This window comes from Lontra canadensis, unplaced genomic scaffold (assembly GCF_010015895.1).
Source record: "Lontra canadensis isolate GAN:19392208 unplaced genomic scaffold, GSC_riverotter_1.0 scaffold70, whole genome shotgun sequence".
Classification (NCBI taxonomy): domain Eukaryota; kingdom Metazoa; phylum Chordata; class Mammalia; order Carnivora; family Mustelidae; genus Lontra; species Lontra canadensis.
The window spans coordinates 1,977,037-1,995,403 of record NW_022631064.1 but is presented as its reverse complement, the minus strand read 5'-3'; the positions used below and the strand labels follow the sequence as shown (position 1 = coordinate 1,995,403).

The window sequence follows — 18,367 nt, the reverse complement described above, 5'->3', positions numbered from 1 at the left end:
CACCCTCCTGTTTTGGCTGTGATTGCTTTAGATACACTGGTGGGTGGGACTGGCCTTGAGGCCAGCCAGCTACAATGACCTGCTTTGCCTGTTTTAAGTGCACAGGGCAGGGTTAAAGCTGTTCAGAGACCCAGCAGCAGGCAATGTGGCCATCTTGATAGGTGGGCTGGCACTCAGCTGTCTGTAATTAGCCTCTGCCACAGCTGCAGGCACACCAAAGGACAGAGCTTTCTCTCTGTGCAGCCAGCTAAGAGGTCCAGCTGCACAAACTACAGGTACCCTGGTGTGAAGGGTTTATCCACCCCCTTCCCAGGATAGAAGTCACTGTGGAGTTGCACCAGTCCCTGCCAAGGTTGCCTGCCAGGTTCCATGGGGCAGGAGCTGCTCTGGAGGGATACTGGTCTTGGCTGGTATGTTGAGTGTGCAGAAGAATGTCAGGATGAGTAATGCAGAGCTAGCAAGGTAAATGAGGTGATGTTAGCTGGATCCCCCAAGCATTCAGTTAGAAGATGTCAAGAAAGGGTGCCTGGGCGGCTCAGTGGGTTAAGCCTCTGCCTTCGGCTCAGGTCATGATCTCAGAGTCCTGGAATCGAGTCCCGCATCGGGCTCTCTGCTTGGCCAGGAGCCTGCTTCCTCCTCTCTCTCTCTCTGTCTGCCTGCCTCTCTGCCTACTTGTGATCTCCGTCAAATAAATATTAAAAAAAAATGTCAAGAAAAATGGTGCCCACAGCACTTTTTTTTTCCTAGATAAATCTGCAAATCCCTGCTCCTCCAGCACATTCTATGATTAGTCAATAAACATCCTAAGATTAGTCAATAAACTTCAAATATACTACAGTTGCTTTTCAAACTGCTGCTTCTGTGCTGTGTCTTAGGCCAGTTATTTAGCATGTTGGCTTTTTAAAGACAGGGACTCAGTTTCCTATCACCCTCCTGCTCTCCTAGAGCTAAGCCTGGTGATTTGTTTTTAAGATTTTTTAAAAATTTTATTTATTTGACAGAGAGCACAAGCAAGGGGAGCAGCAGAGGGAGAGGGAGAAGCAAACTACCTGCTGAGCAGGGAGCCCGATTCGGGACTAGATCCCAGGACACTAGGATCACGACCTGAGCCGAGGGCAGACTCAGCCTACTGTGCCACCCAGGTGTCCCTAAGCCTGCTGATTTTCAAAGACAGACTGAACTTCCAGTGCTGGTCTCCAGGGCCAGGGGTACCCGGTGTGGGATCTGATCCCTCTCACTTCTCCATGCTTATGATGTCCCTCCCATTTGTGGTTAGTCACACTGCCGGTTTAGTTCCTGACTGCCCCTCCTACCCTTTTTTTTTTAATTAACATATAATGTATTATTAGCCCCAGGGGTACAGGCCTATGAATCACCAGGTTTACAAACTTCACAGCACTCACTGTAGCACATACCTTCCCCAATGTCCATAACCCAACCACCCTCTCCCTACACCCCTCTCCTCCTGGCAACCCTCAGTTTGTTTTGTGAGATTAAGAGTCTCTTATGGTTTGTCTCCCTCCTTATCCCATCTTGTTTCATTTACTCTTCTCCTACCCCCAAACACCCCATGTTGCCTCTCAACTTCCTCATATCAGGGAGATCATATGATAATTGTCTTTCTCCGATTGACTTATTTCACTCAGCATAATACCCTCTAGTTCCACCCACATCATTACAAGTGACAAGATTTCATTTCTTTTGATGGCTGCATAGTACTCCACTGTATATATATACCACATCTTCTTTATCCATTCATCTGTTGATGGACATCTAGGTTCTTTCCATAGTTTGGCTATTGTGGACATTGCTGCTATAAACAGGTACACGTGCCCCTTCGGATCTCTCCTACCCTTTTTAATGTGCTCTTCTCTCCGTGACTAGCTGTGGAAGCAGTCTTCGGGTTGTTTTCACAGTTAGTTGCATAAATGTCATTGTTGTTTCAATGTGTCCATGGGAGGATCTTCCCACGCCACATCTTCCAAATCAAGAGTAGAAGTCCCTCCTAAATGCCTTTTAAACAAGATACACAGCAGGTCCTCATAATGGTACAAATCTGGCCAGCCCCCTGGGAAGAGACACTGCTGCACTGTGACTCTAAGTAGGAAGAGTAGCAAGGCCTCCACAAGAATTGGTTTGCTTGTTAGGTGACATGAGCCAGACTCCTTATGCCTAAGTCTAAGATAAAGAGCCTCTGTCACCCAGTTGTTTCTGTCCACTTTGTTGAGAGTTTTTAAATCACAAATGGGGTGTTGACTTTTGTTGGATATTTTTTTTTTTTGCATCTATTGAGATCATATGACTTTTATCCTTCATTTTGTTAATGTGGTGTGTCATACTGATTGATTTGCAGATGTTGAGCCATACTTACATCCTTGGAATAAATCCTCGTTGATTGTGGCACATGATCTTTTCAGTGTGTTGTTGATTTTGGTTTGCTAGTATTTTGTTGAGGATTTTGGCATCTATGTTCTAGTTTGATCTCTTTATTAATAATCAGTCTGTTCAGGTTTTTTTCTCTTTTTTTCAGGAATCAGTCTTGGTTTGTAGAAATTCATTTCTTCTGGGTTGTCTAATTTGTTGAAGTTTTATAATAATAGTCTCATAATCTTTTATATTTTTGTGTTATCCATTCTAACAGCTATTTCATTTCTGATTTTCAGTCCTCTAGTTTTTGGTGATGCTAGCTAAAGGTTTGTCAGGTTTTGTTTTGTTTTTTTTTTTTCAAAGAACGAAATTTTAGTTTCATAATCTTTTCTGTTTCTACTCTGCTCATTGTTATTTCTTCCTACCTACTAACTTTGGGCATCATTTGTTCATTTTCTGTTCTTTGAATGTAAAGTTAGGTTGTTTGAGATTTTTGTTTCTTGAGGTTGGCATTTAGTGCTATGAAATTTCCTCTTCGAACCATTTTTACGGCATCTCTTAAGTTTTGGTATGTTACATTTCCATTTGTCTCCAAGTTTTTATTCTCTTTTAATATCTTCTTTGACCCCTTGGTTGTTCAATAAAATATTTAATCCTTACATATTTGTGAATATTCCAGTTTTCTTATAATTATTTTCTACTTTCATACCACTGTGGTCAGAAAAGGTGTTTGATATGATTGAAGTCTTCTTAAAGTTTGTTTCTTGGCCTAGTATATGATTTATCCTGGAGAATGTTTCACATGTAGTTCAGAATGCACACACACATCTGTCAAGTCCATTTGGTCAAAAATGTTGTTTAAAAATCATGTTTCATTACTGATTTTCTTTATGGATGATTTATCCGTTCATGTTAAGTGGGCTGTTAAAGTCCCCACTACTGTATTACTGTCAGTTTCTTCCTTTAGATCCGTTAATATTTGCTTTATACATATAGGTATTCCTATGTTGAGTGTGTAAGTATTTACAAACGATATGTAAAGCCAATCTTTGTTCTCAAGTGTGTTTTGCCTGCTCTCCTTTGGTTTCCATGTACATGGATTATCTTTTCCATCCATTCACTTTCAGTGTGTGTCTTTGCTTCTGAAGTGAGGTTCTTAGGGGCAGCATTTAGATGGGTCTTGGTTTTTTTCATCCATTAAATCACCCTGTGTTTTAATTAGAGCATTTATAACAGATTCACACTTAACATAATTGGTATGTTTGTACTTAATGCTTTTTTATAGTTCCTATCTCTTCCTTCCTTCCTTTGTGGTTTGATGACTTTATTGATATGCTTAGATTTCTTTACTTTTTGTGTATCCACCACAGGCTTTTGTTTTGTGGTTACCATGAGGTGTACATATAGCAGCATATCTTTAGCAATCTAAGTTCATAACAACTTAAGTTTGATTCCATTCTAAAGCTCTTTTTACTCTCTCCCCATTTTGTTTTTGATGTGATATTTTACATATTTTTAACTAATTATTGCAGTTAGAGTTATTTTTACTACTTTTGTCTTTTACACTTCATCTAGGTTTAAGTATCAATCCACTACTTTTTCTGTATATTTACCTTTACCAGTGAGTTTTTACTTTGTTTTCAGTTACTAATTAGTGCCCTGTGTTTTTAGCATGAAGCTGACCCTTTGATATTTTTTGTTCTTTTTTATGTAAATGTTTAAAATTGAACATCTTGTGAGATTTTTTTTTTTTTTGCTACTGAAGATGTTTTTATTTTATTTGAAATATATCCTCTTTTAACATTTGTTTTAAGGCTGATTGATGGTGAATTCCTTTAGCTTTTGTCTGTCTGAAAAAATAACTTTGCCAGGTAGAGTATTCCTGGTTGGAAGTTTTTTCTTTCTGCCAGTTGCAGGTCAGAAGACAATGACACAGTATATTTCAATGTTTTTGCTAAAAAAAAAAAAAAAAAAAAAGATTGCTGATAGTCTTATCAGAGTTCCTGATATACTTGTTGGGGTCCTTTTCTTACTATTTTTAATAGTCTCCTTATCTTTAACTTTTGACATATTAGTTATAATGGGTCTTGGTGTGGGTCCCTTTAGATTCATCTTCTTTGGAATTCTTGGGGTTTCCTGGCTCTGATTATCTGGTTCCTTTCTTCCTTACCCAGGTTAGATTTCTTAAAGTAAGTTTTCTTCTCCTTTTTCTCTCTGCTCCTTCTTTATCCTCTATGATGCAAATACTGGTTCACGGGCTGTTGTCCCGTAAGTCCTGTAAACTGTCTTCAGAGTTATTTCATTCTTTTTGCTCCTCTGATTGGATGAGTTCCACTGCCTATTTTTTTATACTTTTATCTAACTTTTTTTTTTTAAGATTTTTATTTATTTATTTGACAGAGAGGTCACAAGCAGGCAGAGAGGCCAGCAGAGAGAGAGGAAGGGAAACAGGCTCCCTGCTGAGCAGAGAGCCTGATGCGGGGCTCGATCCCAAGACCCCGGGATCATGACCTGAGCTGAAGGCAGAGGCTTAAACCACTGAGCCACCCAGGTGCCCCCACTGCCTATTTTTGAAGTGACAGGTCCTTCTGCTTCATCTAGTGTGTTGTTGAACCCCTCTAGTATATTTATCAGTTTTACTTACTGTGTTCTTCAGCTCTTTCATTTCTATCTCTTTTTGAAGTTTCTCACAGTGTTGATCTATCTTTGCTCATCCATGCTGGATTTCTAAAAGCTTTAAGGTGATGCCAATGTTATGGGTCCAAGGACCACCCTTTGAAGAGTAGCAAGACTTGAAGTATTACAAGTTAGAAGGTACTGCTTGATCTCACAATCCTGTTGATATTTTCCTATTGGTGATAGAGTTGGGAGGTGCTTCAAACTATGGATGTCCTTCAAACCTCTACCTTCCACTCTTGTGAGAATGAAAATGGTAATTGTCTCTGATCTTTTGAAATAGTGTCATGCAAATATCTATTCTTTCATGTGCCTACCTCTTTAAAGTCTAGAACTAAGCTCTAACATCATGGCTTTACATAATACTTCAACTTTCTTCTTTTAACCCGACATACATTTATGAGGCAACTGTCTTGGGTGGGGAATGTGTTCCATTCAAGCATGTATGAAGGAATGAAACTGAAAGCAGCCCCAGAACGTTTGAAATATAAACATGGCTGGAAAACAGGTGCCAGATCATGAGTCATCTTGTATGCTCTAGGAGGAGCTTGGATTTTATTATGAATGCCACCTGGTTGGCTTTTAAAAGATTATATATTTAGCAGCATAGTGTTGAGAAATGACAAGACTGGAGAAAAGAGAGTCTGAATCTACTGGAGAAATGGTGCTAATAGCAATGAAAGCAATGGAACTGGAGAGATCTCATAGAAGAAATTCTATGAAAGTATGAGACCCATGACTTCAGTAGTGCTTGGATATCACAGAGGAGGAAGAAGCGGACACATATATAAATGGACTGAACAACTAGGTAGGAAAACAGAAATAAGAGGGTGAATTGGGTAAGAAATTGTTTTGAACATGTTTAATATGTCTGTGTAATATCCAGTTAGATATTTTCACTTAGCAGTTGGATGTAGATCAGGCCCATAAAAGGGTAGTGTAACCTAAGAGGAGGGAAAGCAGAAGATGAAGAAAGGCACAGGCTAGAACCTTTGGGCACACTAATTAATGGGCAGAAACAGGAGGGGAGAAAAGATAATTTAATGAGTAGAAAAAGAAAATATATTCACAAAAAGTAACAAAGGAGTTTCCAGAAAGGAAGGAAGGATCTGGGTATCAAAATGGATCAGGAAGAACAAACAAGAAAAGGTAAACATTATCTGGTACTCAAGGAAACTTGAGTGACAGTTACTGGCAACCTGTGAAGAGCAGTTTCATCGTGTCAATGGGCGCAAGTCAAATCAGCAGTGAGTAATTTCCAGTTGTAGTCAAGGAACATTAGCAAAATGACTAGATGTACTAGGTCGCCCTAAGTTCCCATTCCCTCTTAGAAACATTAAAAACCAACCAGAAACTGGCTGAAATTACCCTATAGGAGTAAAAGCCTATAACAACCAAGCAACACTGAAATTAAAATCTACCTTCAAAAAAGCAGGAAATTCTATGGCATTCTCATTCATCCTTCCCCACCCTCTCCTCAGCATGGCACAGTCTCAGCCCAGAGGCATCTGCAGTTCATTTCCCTCCCTCAATCCATAAGGAGTACAGAAAAGCCTATTTGCAGTGTTCTAACCTATCCGGGGAACCGCCTAAAGGAAGGGTCTCTATCTCAACTAAGATCTCAAGTAGGGGGAGGCAGCCACTGCTTGTGAAAGCTGAAGGGGGACTACAGACCTGCAGACACCTGGGGCAAGAAATTATAAAGACATGAAATAGACCACCAAAGGCCCTGAGGACGTGGGGTGAGATGCCTTAGGAAATAAAGACATTAGAAAGGAGACATATGTATAGGGAAATTAAGAAAACTACATGCAAGGCCCAGGCAAGACACATGATCACAGTAAAGACCTGAGCATATCCTAAGCTTTCATTGCAGGCTGATGCCTAGGCTCAGAGCACACCCAGCTAATCAGTGAAGGAATGCCCAGGCACAGAGTCGGTGTACAAAAACTGGGAGAGATGTTTTTTCCACTGTTATTTAAGAAGAAAAATTCACAAATATTGGGAAAATACCTTGAAACAAGTGAAAATACAGGATGCAGAGGACACAGTGCTCAGAGAAAAAGAATGTATTTATAAATGCTTACATTAAAAAAGAAAGACTTCCAAAAACAACCTAACTTCTGGTGTTAAAGAACTAAAACAAGAGCAAACTATCCAAAGCGCTAGAAGAGAGGAAATAATAAAGAGAAATAATAAAGACAATAATATCCATAAATAAAAGAAAAATCAATGAAACCAAAAGTTGGTTCTTCCAGAAGATCTACAAGATGAACCAACTTTTAGCTACATTAAGGAAAAAAAAAAAAACAGAAACTTCAAATTATTAAAATCTGAAATAAAAGTGGTAATACATTAGTACTATGAACAGTGGTACACCAACAAACTGAATACCCTAGATGCAACAGACAATTTCCTAGAAACACACAAAATAAGACCACATCGTAAGGAAGTAAAAATACACACAGACCTGTAACTAATGGGGAAATTCAATCGGTAAGAAAAGCCCTGGCCCAGATGTCCTCACTGGTGAATTCTACCTAGTATTTAAGAATTTATGCCTACATTTATCCCTCCTAAAAATTGAAAGGGAAGGAGTACTAACACTCCAACTCGTTCTGTGAGGCCAGGATTACCCTGATACCAAAGCCAGAGGAAGACAATACAAGAAAACAAACAACCAATATCCCTTTTAATTACTGATGCAGAAATTCATGTGGTGAAAGGATATTCTGTATGATTTCATTTTTTTTCTATTTATTAAGACTTGTTTTGTGGCCTAACATGAAAAAAAAATGTGTATTCTCCGATTTGGTAGAGTTTTCTGTATAGGTTTCTTAGGTCCAACTGGACTGTAGTCTTGTTAAATCTTATTTATTGATGTTTTGGTTGTCTTATCCATTATTGAAAGTTGGGTATTTAGTGTCCAACTATTATTGGAGAACTATTTCGGTCTTTAGGTGTCAGTGTTTGATTCATGCATTTTGGAGGTTTGGTGCTTATGCATAATTGTTAATAGTTGTTGTATCTTGGCCTTTTATCAATATATAATTTTATTAGGATAGACATCGCAGCTCTCTTTTTGTTCCTACTTCTGCATGGATTATCTTTTTCCCTCCTTTTACTTTTGTAGAGAGGTTTAAAAAAACCAAATTCTAAGCTGTTAAGTTAATATCTGCCTTTTAAGTGGGGAATTTTTCCCTTTTAAAGTAATTAATGGTAAGGAAGGACTAACTTTTGCCACTTTGGTACATCTTAAGGCTTCCTTCCCCACTTCATTCCCTCTGTTACTGCAGAATCCTCAAGAGAATACTAGTAAATGAAATATAGTGGCATATTAAAAGGATAACAAACCTTCAGGTAGGATTTATTCTTGTAATATAAGGATGGTTCAACATATAATAATTAACCATGATAATACCATTATACCATATAAAATGATAAGAGGAAAAAAAACGCGTGATCTCAACTGATGCAGAAAAAGCCTTTGATGAAATTCAAAATTCTTTTGTGATAAAAACTCAAAAAACTAGTAATAAAAAGAAACTACCTCAAAATAATAAACACCATAGGGGCACCTGGGTGGCTCAGTCATTAAGCGTCTGCCTTTGACTCGGGTCCTAATCCTAGGTTTCTGGGATTGAGCCCCACATCGGGCTCCCTGCCCCTGCCCAGCAGGAAGCCTGCTTCTCCCTCTTCCACTCTCTCTGCTTGTGTTCCCTCTTTCACTGTGTCTCTGTCAAAATCTTTAAAAATAATAATAATAAACACCATAGATGAAAAACCCACAGCTAAAAAAACCCATAGCTATCATAGTCAGTAGCAAAGACTAAAAACTTTCCCTGCTAAGATGAGGAAGAAGACAAGAATGCAATGTTCACCACTTTCATTCAACATAGTATTGGAAGTTCAGAGCGATTAGGCAAGAAAAAGAAAGAAAAGCCACCCAAGTCAGAAAAAAAGTGAAATTATCTCTGTTATAGATGACACAATCTCTTCTGTAAAAATCCTAAAAATCCCAATACCAACACCAGAAGAAATCGCTTGGCGCTAATAAATAAACTCAACAAAGTTGCAAGATACAAAAATCAATAGAAATCAGTTGCATATCTATACATGAATTATGAACTATCTAAAATTATGTATTTCTTATATATTTGATATATAATTTGATATATAATATGATATACACAACATATATATTTCAAGTTATATATTTTGTACTTCAGGAAATTAAGAAAATCATACTACTCAGCCATCAAAATGAAATGTTGCTATTTGCAATAACATGGACAGAACTAGATTATGCTAAGTAAAATAAGTTAATCAAAGACAAATACCATACAGTTTCATCGTATATGGAATTTAAGAAACAAAAGAGGTAAACATTCATGAGGGGGAACAAAAGAGAGAGCGGGGGAAACAAATCATGAAAGACTCTTATTATAGAAAACAGGATTGATGGAAGGAGGTGTTTGGGGAATGGGATAGATGGACGATAGGTATTAAGGAGGGTATTTGTTTGGATGAGGACTGGGTGGTTATGAAGAACCACTGAACTCTACTCCTGAAACCAATATTGAACTCTATGTCAACTAACCAAAATTTAAAAAAATAAAACTTGGCTCTAAAGTGCCAGAAACAAAAAAGAACAGCATTCTACTTATAAACTTAACCAAGGAGGTGAAAGACTTGTACACTGAAAACTACAAAACATTACTAAGAGAAATTAAAGACGACCAAAAGAAATGAAAAGACATCCTGTGTTCATGGATTAGAAAATTTATTATTAAGATGTCAATACAGCTCAAATTAATCCAGAGATTCAAAATCCCAAGGACTTTATGCAGAAATAAGAAAATCCAACCTAAAATTCAGATGGAGTATCAAGAGACTCTGAATATCCAAAAAAAAATTCTTGAAAAAGAACAAAGTTAGAGGCTTCACACTTCCTGATACCAAACTTATTACAAAGCTACAGTAATGAAAACAGTGTAGTTCTGGCATACAGTGCAAGGGACTGGAACAGAGAGCCCAGAAATAAACTTTTGTACATATGATCAGATGAAGTGTGCCAGGATCATTCAATGAGGAAAAAAACAGCTTTTTAACAAATGGCGCTGAGAAAACTGGGTAACTACATGCTAGAGAAGAAAGTTGGGTCCTTATTTTAATTATGTGCCAAAATTAACTTGAAATGGATCAAAGACTTAAATGTAAGGGTTAAAAGTATAAATTCTAAAAAGAAACATAGTAAAGAAGCTTCATAATACTGGCTTGGCAATGGTTTTTTTTTGAAAGGACACCAAAAGCACAATTAATCAAAGAAAAATTGGATAAACTGGATGTCATCAAAATTGAAAGCTTGTCTTCATCAAAGGACACTATCCCCACAGAATGTGAGAAAATACTTACAAATCATAAATCTGATGAAGGATTAATATCCAAAATATAAAGAAGAGAACTACAACTTAACAACAAAACACAAAACCTAGAATAAACATTTCTCCAAAGAAGATATACAAATGGACAATACACACATAAAAGGATGTTCAACATCACTAGCAATTAGAGAAATGCAAATTAAAATTATAATGAGATGCCACTTCATTATTTTTAAAAGTAAAATTAAATAACAAGCGTTGGTGGAAATGTGGAAAAATTGGAACTTTTGTGCACTACTGGTGGTAATGTAAAATGGTACAGCTACTGTGGAAACCAGTGTAGCAGTTTCTCAAAATACTGAACATAGAATTCCATAAGATCCAGCAATTCCACTACTAGGTGCACACTCAAAACTACTGAAAGCAAGGATTTGAACAAATATATTTGTACAAATATATGTACACTAATGTTCACAAGTAGCATCACAATAGCCTAAAGGCACAAACAACCAAATATCCATTGACAGATGGTTGGATAAACAGATGTAGTATATACTTACAATAGAGTATTATCCAGCCTTTAAAAGGATTGAAATTCTATGCATGCTACAATAGAAATGAACCTTAAAAACATTAACTGAAAGCCAGGTACAAGTAAATTACACTCCAGTATCCCTGCTGAACATAGATACAAAGACCCCCAACAAAATTTTCACCAGCTAAATTCAAAAATATATGAAAAGAATCATACAGCATGAGCAAATGCAGTTTACCTCAGATGCAAGGATAGTTCAACATCCACAAATTGATCAATGTGATACATACACCACGTTCAACAAAACGAAGGATAAAAATCGTATCTCAATAGATGCAGAAAAACCATCTGACAAAATTCAGTACCCATCCATGATAAAAAAAAAAAAACCCTTTAAAAAGTGGGTAAAAGGGAACTAGAGGGTATTATGCTTAGCAAAATAAATTAGAGAAAGACAATTATATGATCTCCCTGATATGAGGAAGTTGAGAGGCAATGTGGGGGGCTTGGGGGTAGGAAAAGAATAAATGAAACAAGATGGGATTGGGAGGGAGACAAATCATAAGAGACTCTTAATCTTACAAAACAAACTGAGGGTTGCCGGGGGGGGAGGGGAGTAGGGAGAGGGTAGTTGGGTTATGGACATTGGGTAGGGTATGTGATATGATAAGTGCTGTGAAGTGTGTAAACCTGGCGATTCACAGACCTGTATCCCTTGGGCTAATAATACATTGTATCTTAATTTTTAAAAAATTTTTTAAAGTTTATTGGAGGGGAATAAAATGGGTAAAAGGGGAATGTACATCAGCATAATAAAGGACATATATGACAAGTCCACAGCTAACATCTTCCTCAATGGTACAAGGCTGAAAGCCTTTCTTCCAAGATCAGAAACAAGAGAAGGACACCCACTCTCCCCATCTTTAAAACAGTATAAGAAGTCCTAGCTAGAGCAATTAAGAAATAAAAGGCATCCAAATTAAAAAAGGAAAAGTAAAAATGACATGCTACTGTGTATAAAAAACCCTAAGGACTCTATCAAAACCTGTTATAACAAGCAAATTCAGTAAGTTGCAGGATACAACATCAACATATAAAAATCGGCACCAAACTATCAAAGAGAAATGAAGAAAACAATCCCAGTTACAACTGCATCAAAATGAAAAATATACCTAGGAATACATTTAACCAAGGAGGTGATTACTGAAAACTAGAAAACATTTGTGAAAGAATTGAAGATGACACAAATAAATGGAGAGATATTCTGTGCTTATGGATTGGAAGAATGAATATTGACAGAAGGTCCATATTGCCCAAAACAACATACAGATGAAAGCAATCCCTATCAAAATTCCAATGGCATTTTTCACAGAACTAGAACAAATAATCCTAAAATTTCTATGGAACTACAAAACAAAACAATCTTAAGACAAAAAAGCTGGAGGGCCCATGATCCCTAATTTCAAACTCTATTAAAAAACTACTGGCAATGGGGGGGCTGGGTGGCTCAGTTGTTTAAGTGGCTGTCCAGCTCAGGTCATGATCCCAGAGTCCTGGGATCAAGCCCCACATCAGACTCCCTGCCCAGCTGGGAGTCTGCTTCTCCTTCTGACCCTCCCCCATCTTGTACTCTCTCTCTCTCTCAAATAAATGAAAAAGAAAAAAAGCTAATCAAAACAGTATACAGTGTTGGCATAAAAACAGACATTGATCAATTGCACAAAACAGAAACCCAGAATTAAACTCCTGTATATAATCAACGAGTTTTCTACAAAGACGGAAGAATATGTGGTAAGGGAAGGACAGTCTCTTTAATAAATGAGGTTGGGAAAACTAGGCAGCCACATACAAAAAAAGGAAAATTAACCACAATCTTACCCCATACACAAAAATTAACTCATGGATTAAAGACTTGAACATCTGAAACCATAAAACTCTTATCACAAAACATAAGCAGGTGCACCTGGGTGGCTCAATCGGTTAAGCATCTGACTCTAGATTTCAGCTAAGGTCATGACCTCAGTGTCATGAGATCAAACCCTGTGCTGGGCTTCACACTGAGCATGGAGCCTACTTGAGATTCTCTCTCTCTCCCTCTGGCCCTCCCCCCCATTTGTGCGCCCTCTCTCTCTCTCAAAAAAAAAAAAAAAAAAAGCTAACAAGGTCCTTTGATATAAGCATTACTGGTTTTCTTTTTTTAATCTGACAGGAAAAGCAAAAACTACAAGAGCAAAAATAAGCACTACAACATCATACTAAAAGCTTCTATACAGCAAAGGAAAGCATCAACAAAATGAAAAGGCAAGCTACTGAATGGGAGAAAATATTTGCTAATCGTAAATCTAATAAGGGGCTACTATCCAAAATATATAATGAGGGGGACCTAGGTGGCTCAGTTGGTTAAGCAACTGCCTTCGGCTCAGGTCATGGTTCCAGAGTCCCAGGATTAAGTCCTGCATTGGGCTCCCAGTTCAACAAGGAGTCTGCTTCTCCCTCAGACCCTCTCCCCTCTCATACTGTCTCACTCATGCTCTCTCTCTCTCTCAAATAAATAAAACCTTTAAGATCTGTATATATGTATGTGTGTGAGTGTGTGTGTGTGTGTATCTTTATATAAGGAATTCATGCGACTCAATAGCAAAAAAAAAAAAAAATTTTTTAATGTGTGGAAGATCTGGATAGATCTTTTTCCCAAAAGATATATAGATGGCCAACAGGTACATGAAAATGCATCTTAGTACATAATCACTACTTTTCAAGAAAATGAAAATCAAAACCACAATGAGCTATTACTTCACATCTGCTGAAATGGTTATTATCAAAAAGACAACAACTGATGGCAAGGGTATGGAGAAAAGACAACCCCTGTACACTGTTGGTGGGAATATAGATTGATGCAGTCACTATGGAAAACAGCAGGGTTATTCCTCAAAAAATGGACAACAGACCTGCCATATGAACCAACAATTCCACTTCTGGGTAGAATTTATCCAAAGAAAATGAAAATGCTAGCTCAAAAAGACATACGTACCCCCATATTCATTGCATTATTTATAACAAACAAACATGCACACAATCTACATGGCCGTCAGCGGATGGATGGATAGAGTAAGTGTGGTATATAGAGATAATATGTATCACGGATGCTATTTCATGTGTGTGTGTGTATATATATGTGTGTGTACATATATAATGGAATATTCAACCATAAAGAATGAAATCTTGCCATTTGTGACAACATAAACGGATCCTGAGGACGTTAGGCTAAATGAAAGAAGACACATACCATATGCTTTCTCCTACATGCAGAATCTAACACACACACACACACACACACACACACACACACAGAATAGATAGTAGTTGCAAGAAGCAGGGAATTAGAGGGTGAGAGAAATGGTTGAAGGGGGTCAAAAATAAAAACATTTTTTGAAAGATTTCCGCTTATCATTTTGAAGGTGAACAGCTCCCCCATGGACCTTTGGAGTCCAAAGATACCCAAAAGCTTTTTTTCGAAAGTGACCCGTCAGGGCTGTCTGTCTGCTTACTCCACTCAAGTAGCAGACGCTGGCTAAGGGCCCGCTGCTGTTGCGCTTGTGAGGACACTGTTTCCTGTGACGGTCGGGCTCTGGTGACTCTGGGAGAAGCTTAGCCACCGCGAGCAGCACACAGCAGCACACAGCAGGAGGCCCTGAGCAGGGACTGACTACACATACCTAAGTCTACTTCCGTTCAGCCGCACTGGGTCTAACCTGGAAACAATGAAGCCAAAGAAAGCAAAGAAATGATGGGACTGGCTAACCTGAATGAATTTAGCAAGAAAATAACCAACCACATTGCCCCATGGACTGAAGGGGCACCTGGAGGGCTTTCTGCCTGAAAGCTGACCACACCACGTTCTTAGTGCTTTCTGCCAAGACCCCTTTGATGCGGTTCGTCTGAGAAGGGAGCGCACGTGCTCTGACTGGCTCTACACGACCGTTAGCCATTTGCTAACAGAATGCTTACTGACCACAGGAAAGCTAACCATTAATGCCATGGCACAAAGAAAAGAAAAGGTGCCAGTGAACGTCCTTTAGGTGACACAAAGAAGGGCAAGACGAATGATCAGAAGGCCCCAGACAAAACGCTCTGAGGGATTCTGTGTCCCCCGCAGCCTGAGCATTGCACCCTGCACCCCTCTCGCCACCCTTACCTTGGCTAACATACATGTCACCTTCTTCTGCTTCCCAGTGCAACGGGCCTTGCATCGGGCCTCACCTAGCCGTGCAACACAGACAAGTGTTCTGCCAGACACGGGATGGCATCACCTTACCATCGGAGCAGTGCAGTGCCCTTCCGAGGTAGGAGAAAGCCGCGGACCTCCGTTCCCCAGGCCCTGTGTCAACAGCTTGGAAAGACAGTGTTGAGAGGACGTTTCTCCTCCAGCATCTCATGGTCCGCATGGTCAGATGCCCTGCCCTTTCACCTCGCTCTCCCCGGGGCCCCTGTTCTCCCAAGAAATAGATGGCCCCGGGGCGGCCTTGCACTTACTTAATGGGCCAGGCTGGCCCTTCTCCTTTTGGAGATAAAGAGCACAGAGGGTTCTCTTCCCCTGGAGTTGGCCTGATGCCGCAGGAGATCCGCACTAGCCCTGGGGTGGGCAGGAAGTGAGGCCCACGTGGGGGTCACCAGACCTCAAGGGCTCCAGTAGCCCCTCACGTTTGTTGGCCCCCCAGTAGAAGTTGGGCTAAAATGAGGATGCTGGTCCCTGGGTCTAAAATCATTCCCATCCAGTCCCTGCTCCCAGTCCTCCTGGCCTGTGGATGTTCCCTTGGGGTGAGGGCTTACGATTCCCACCCAGCCCCCTCCTCTGTCAGCCCGCATTGAAGAGACTTCACAGAGCTGAGTACCCTGAGGCCCAGTGAGAGCCAACAGCCTTCTGAGATCCAACAGCCACTCACCAAGAGAGATCAGAACCCACCTCTGCTAGCACCAGAGGCCTGAAGGGCTGCCCGGCCTTCCCCGATCCCACCCCTGCCACAACAGACCCTAACCCTGCCCCCCACCTCCCACAGGCCCGTGAGCACCCAGAACTGCTGGTCAGAAGCCTGCAGCGTACACTGGAGGGTCAGCCTGTGGAGCCTGTGCACAGCGACGTGCGGCAACTACGGCTTCCAGGCCCGGCGCGTGGAGTGCGTGCATGCCCGCACCAACAAGGCCGTGCCCGAGCACCTGTGCTCCTGGGGGCCCCGGCCGGCCAACTGGCAGCGTTGCAACATCACCCCATGCGAAAACAGTACGTGCCAACCCCAAAGAGCCTGCGGCCCATTCCCCACAGGGCATGGGGAGCAAAGAGCAGGCCTGGGACCAAACCTGAGCCTAGGGCCCACGATCAGGTTTCCCAGGGACAGTGAGCTGGGGCCAGAGTTGGGTCTTTTCAGAAGGGTGCCTGAGAGCGAGCCATGTGTGCAAGGATGTGTGCACTCATGTCTGGGCCATAAAAGCTGGCTGAGTCTGCCCCCGAGGCACTGAGCCAAGCCAGGGGATCGTGGCCCTGCGCAAAGCCAGGTGCTCCTGGCCCAGTGCTAGACGAAATCGGCCTCCGGCCTACCTGCAGTAGCTTGGCGGGTACGCAGAGAGGACAAGCAGACAGGGCGTCCCCAATGGGCCAGGCCACTAGACAGAAAGTACCGTCCGCGCGAGGAGAGCACACCAAGCGCCACCTGCCCATCTGGCCTGCACCCCTCAAAACTCTGCTTCTGGCAGAACAAGGAGCAGCCACGCTCCCTCCCCCCTCCCATCCCAAGGGTGCCCACTGCAAGGGGGCCCCACCCCCTCGAAATCGGATACTCTTTCACTCCCCCATTCCTCAAGTTTGGATTCTCCTCTGCCCAGCATTGGCATTTGTATCCCAGTCGGGTATTCTTTCTTCCTCTGGACCCGACACAAACTGGAGGTGGGACAAAGGGAAGGGATGAAGACAAAGTAGGAGGCAAAGAAGAAGAAATTTTAGAACGTGGCCATGCAGGTGTCTCCCAAACAGGGCCTCTCCGAGCATCAGGTTGCCAAGGCTGAGGCAGATGCCCCATGGGCACACTGTCCCCTTGCTTATACACGAAGGAGAGGTGATCTTTGTTCTCTGGGTGGCGCTGACCCATCTATGGGTCAAGAGCTCACCACCATCCATACTAACATCCAGTCTAAGTAGTTCAGACTGTGTTAGTCACAGAGGTCCACCACGCAAATCAGCACCAATATTTAAGGTCCATCTCATTTAGAGCTAGCATGCCACAGTGCTCAGGTCAGGCACAGTCAGGGGAAGGAGGAGAGAGGCTTAGATGGACAGGGTCAGGAAATGGAGGGGGCCCCCCATCACCCAGCCCCCCACGGCACCCCGGGTGCAGCCTAGGAGGCACGTGACAGACTTCCACCAACGCAGGACGAGCCTCCAGGTGCCAGACAGCAGTGGCCCCTCCTGCCCAGGAGCCCACTGCCCAGGGCAGACCCCAGCGAGCTCCCCGGACCCCAGGCCTTGGGCTCTGTTTCACATCTTGCTTCTGTCCCCTTCCCAGTGGAATGCAGGGACACCACCAGGTACTGCGAGAAGGTGAAGCAGCTGAAACTCTGCCAGCTCAGCCAGTTCAAATCTCGCTGCTGTGGGACCTGTGGCAAAGCGTGAAGATGGGGCCCAGGGCGGAACCCCACCCTGGCCACACAGAAGACACGCCACCACCTTGGACAGAACTTAAGCTTTCTTTGTTTATTTATTTATTGCCCTCTCCCCATCCCCACCACACACACCCTCGTCTGACCTCCTCTCCCACCCCAGAGGGGAGGACCTCAGCACGTCCTCTCTCTCAGTTAGCGGGAGGACAGGATGTCGGGACAAGACCAGGAAAAGGGTCTAAAGGAGGTCGCAGAGCAGACACCTTCCCCACCGTGGGTCCCAGACAGACCACGGAAGAGGCCAGCACAGCTCCTGAGGCCAGCAGGGAGGGCCAAGAGCAGATGAGACACAGGAGGGGAGGGTGACAGCATTTGTAAAGCCTTGATACAGACTTCAAATCACCAACTGTGTCTTCCCTGGCATCATGCTGTCACCCCAGGAGTGTGCTGCTGCTCTGTGTCCTCCTCTGCCTTGGGAAGAGCAGCAGGGAGGGGAGGAGGGGAGGACACTGTCAAGAAGAACCCAGGCCAGAACTCAGCGCTTCTGGTGGGGAGCCCTGAGAACTCAAAGCACCAATACACAGCAGTCAGGAGGAGACCATCCAGGGGGGCCTACAGCACACGTGAGGCCAAACACAAAGTGGGGGGAAGGGTACAGAAGCCAAAAGAAGCCTGTGCACGGTCCTCAGTGGGGCAGTGCAGGTAGGTGAAGGGAAGGGACACTCTGAACTCTGCTGCCCTCCTAGAGGGCACAGGC

The 18,367-nt window shown here is 42.0% G+C and overlaps 1 protein-coding gene across 3 annotated transcripts in view; it reads left to right on the top strand.

Annotated features, from left to right (window-relative positions):
• Positions 1-17,895, top strand: part of ADAMTSL1 (ADAMTS like 1) — a 904,787-nt gene extending 886,892 nt beyond the window's left edge. For all 3 annotated transcript variants that reach the window (XM_032880520.1, XM_032880523.1, XM_032880522.1), the window contains exons 27-29: positions 15,196-15,305; positions 16,020-16,240; positions 17,517-17,895. In XM_032880520.1, coding sequence (XP_032736411.1) covers positions 15,196-15,305; positions 16,020-16,240; positions 17,517-17,623 — 438 coding nt within the window. In that variant the 3' untranslated portion in view covers positions 17,624-17,895. The remainder of the gene's footprint in view (positions 1-15,195; positions 15,306-16,019; positions 16,241-17,516) is intronic.
• Positions 17,896-18,367: the final 472 nt, after the last annotated feature.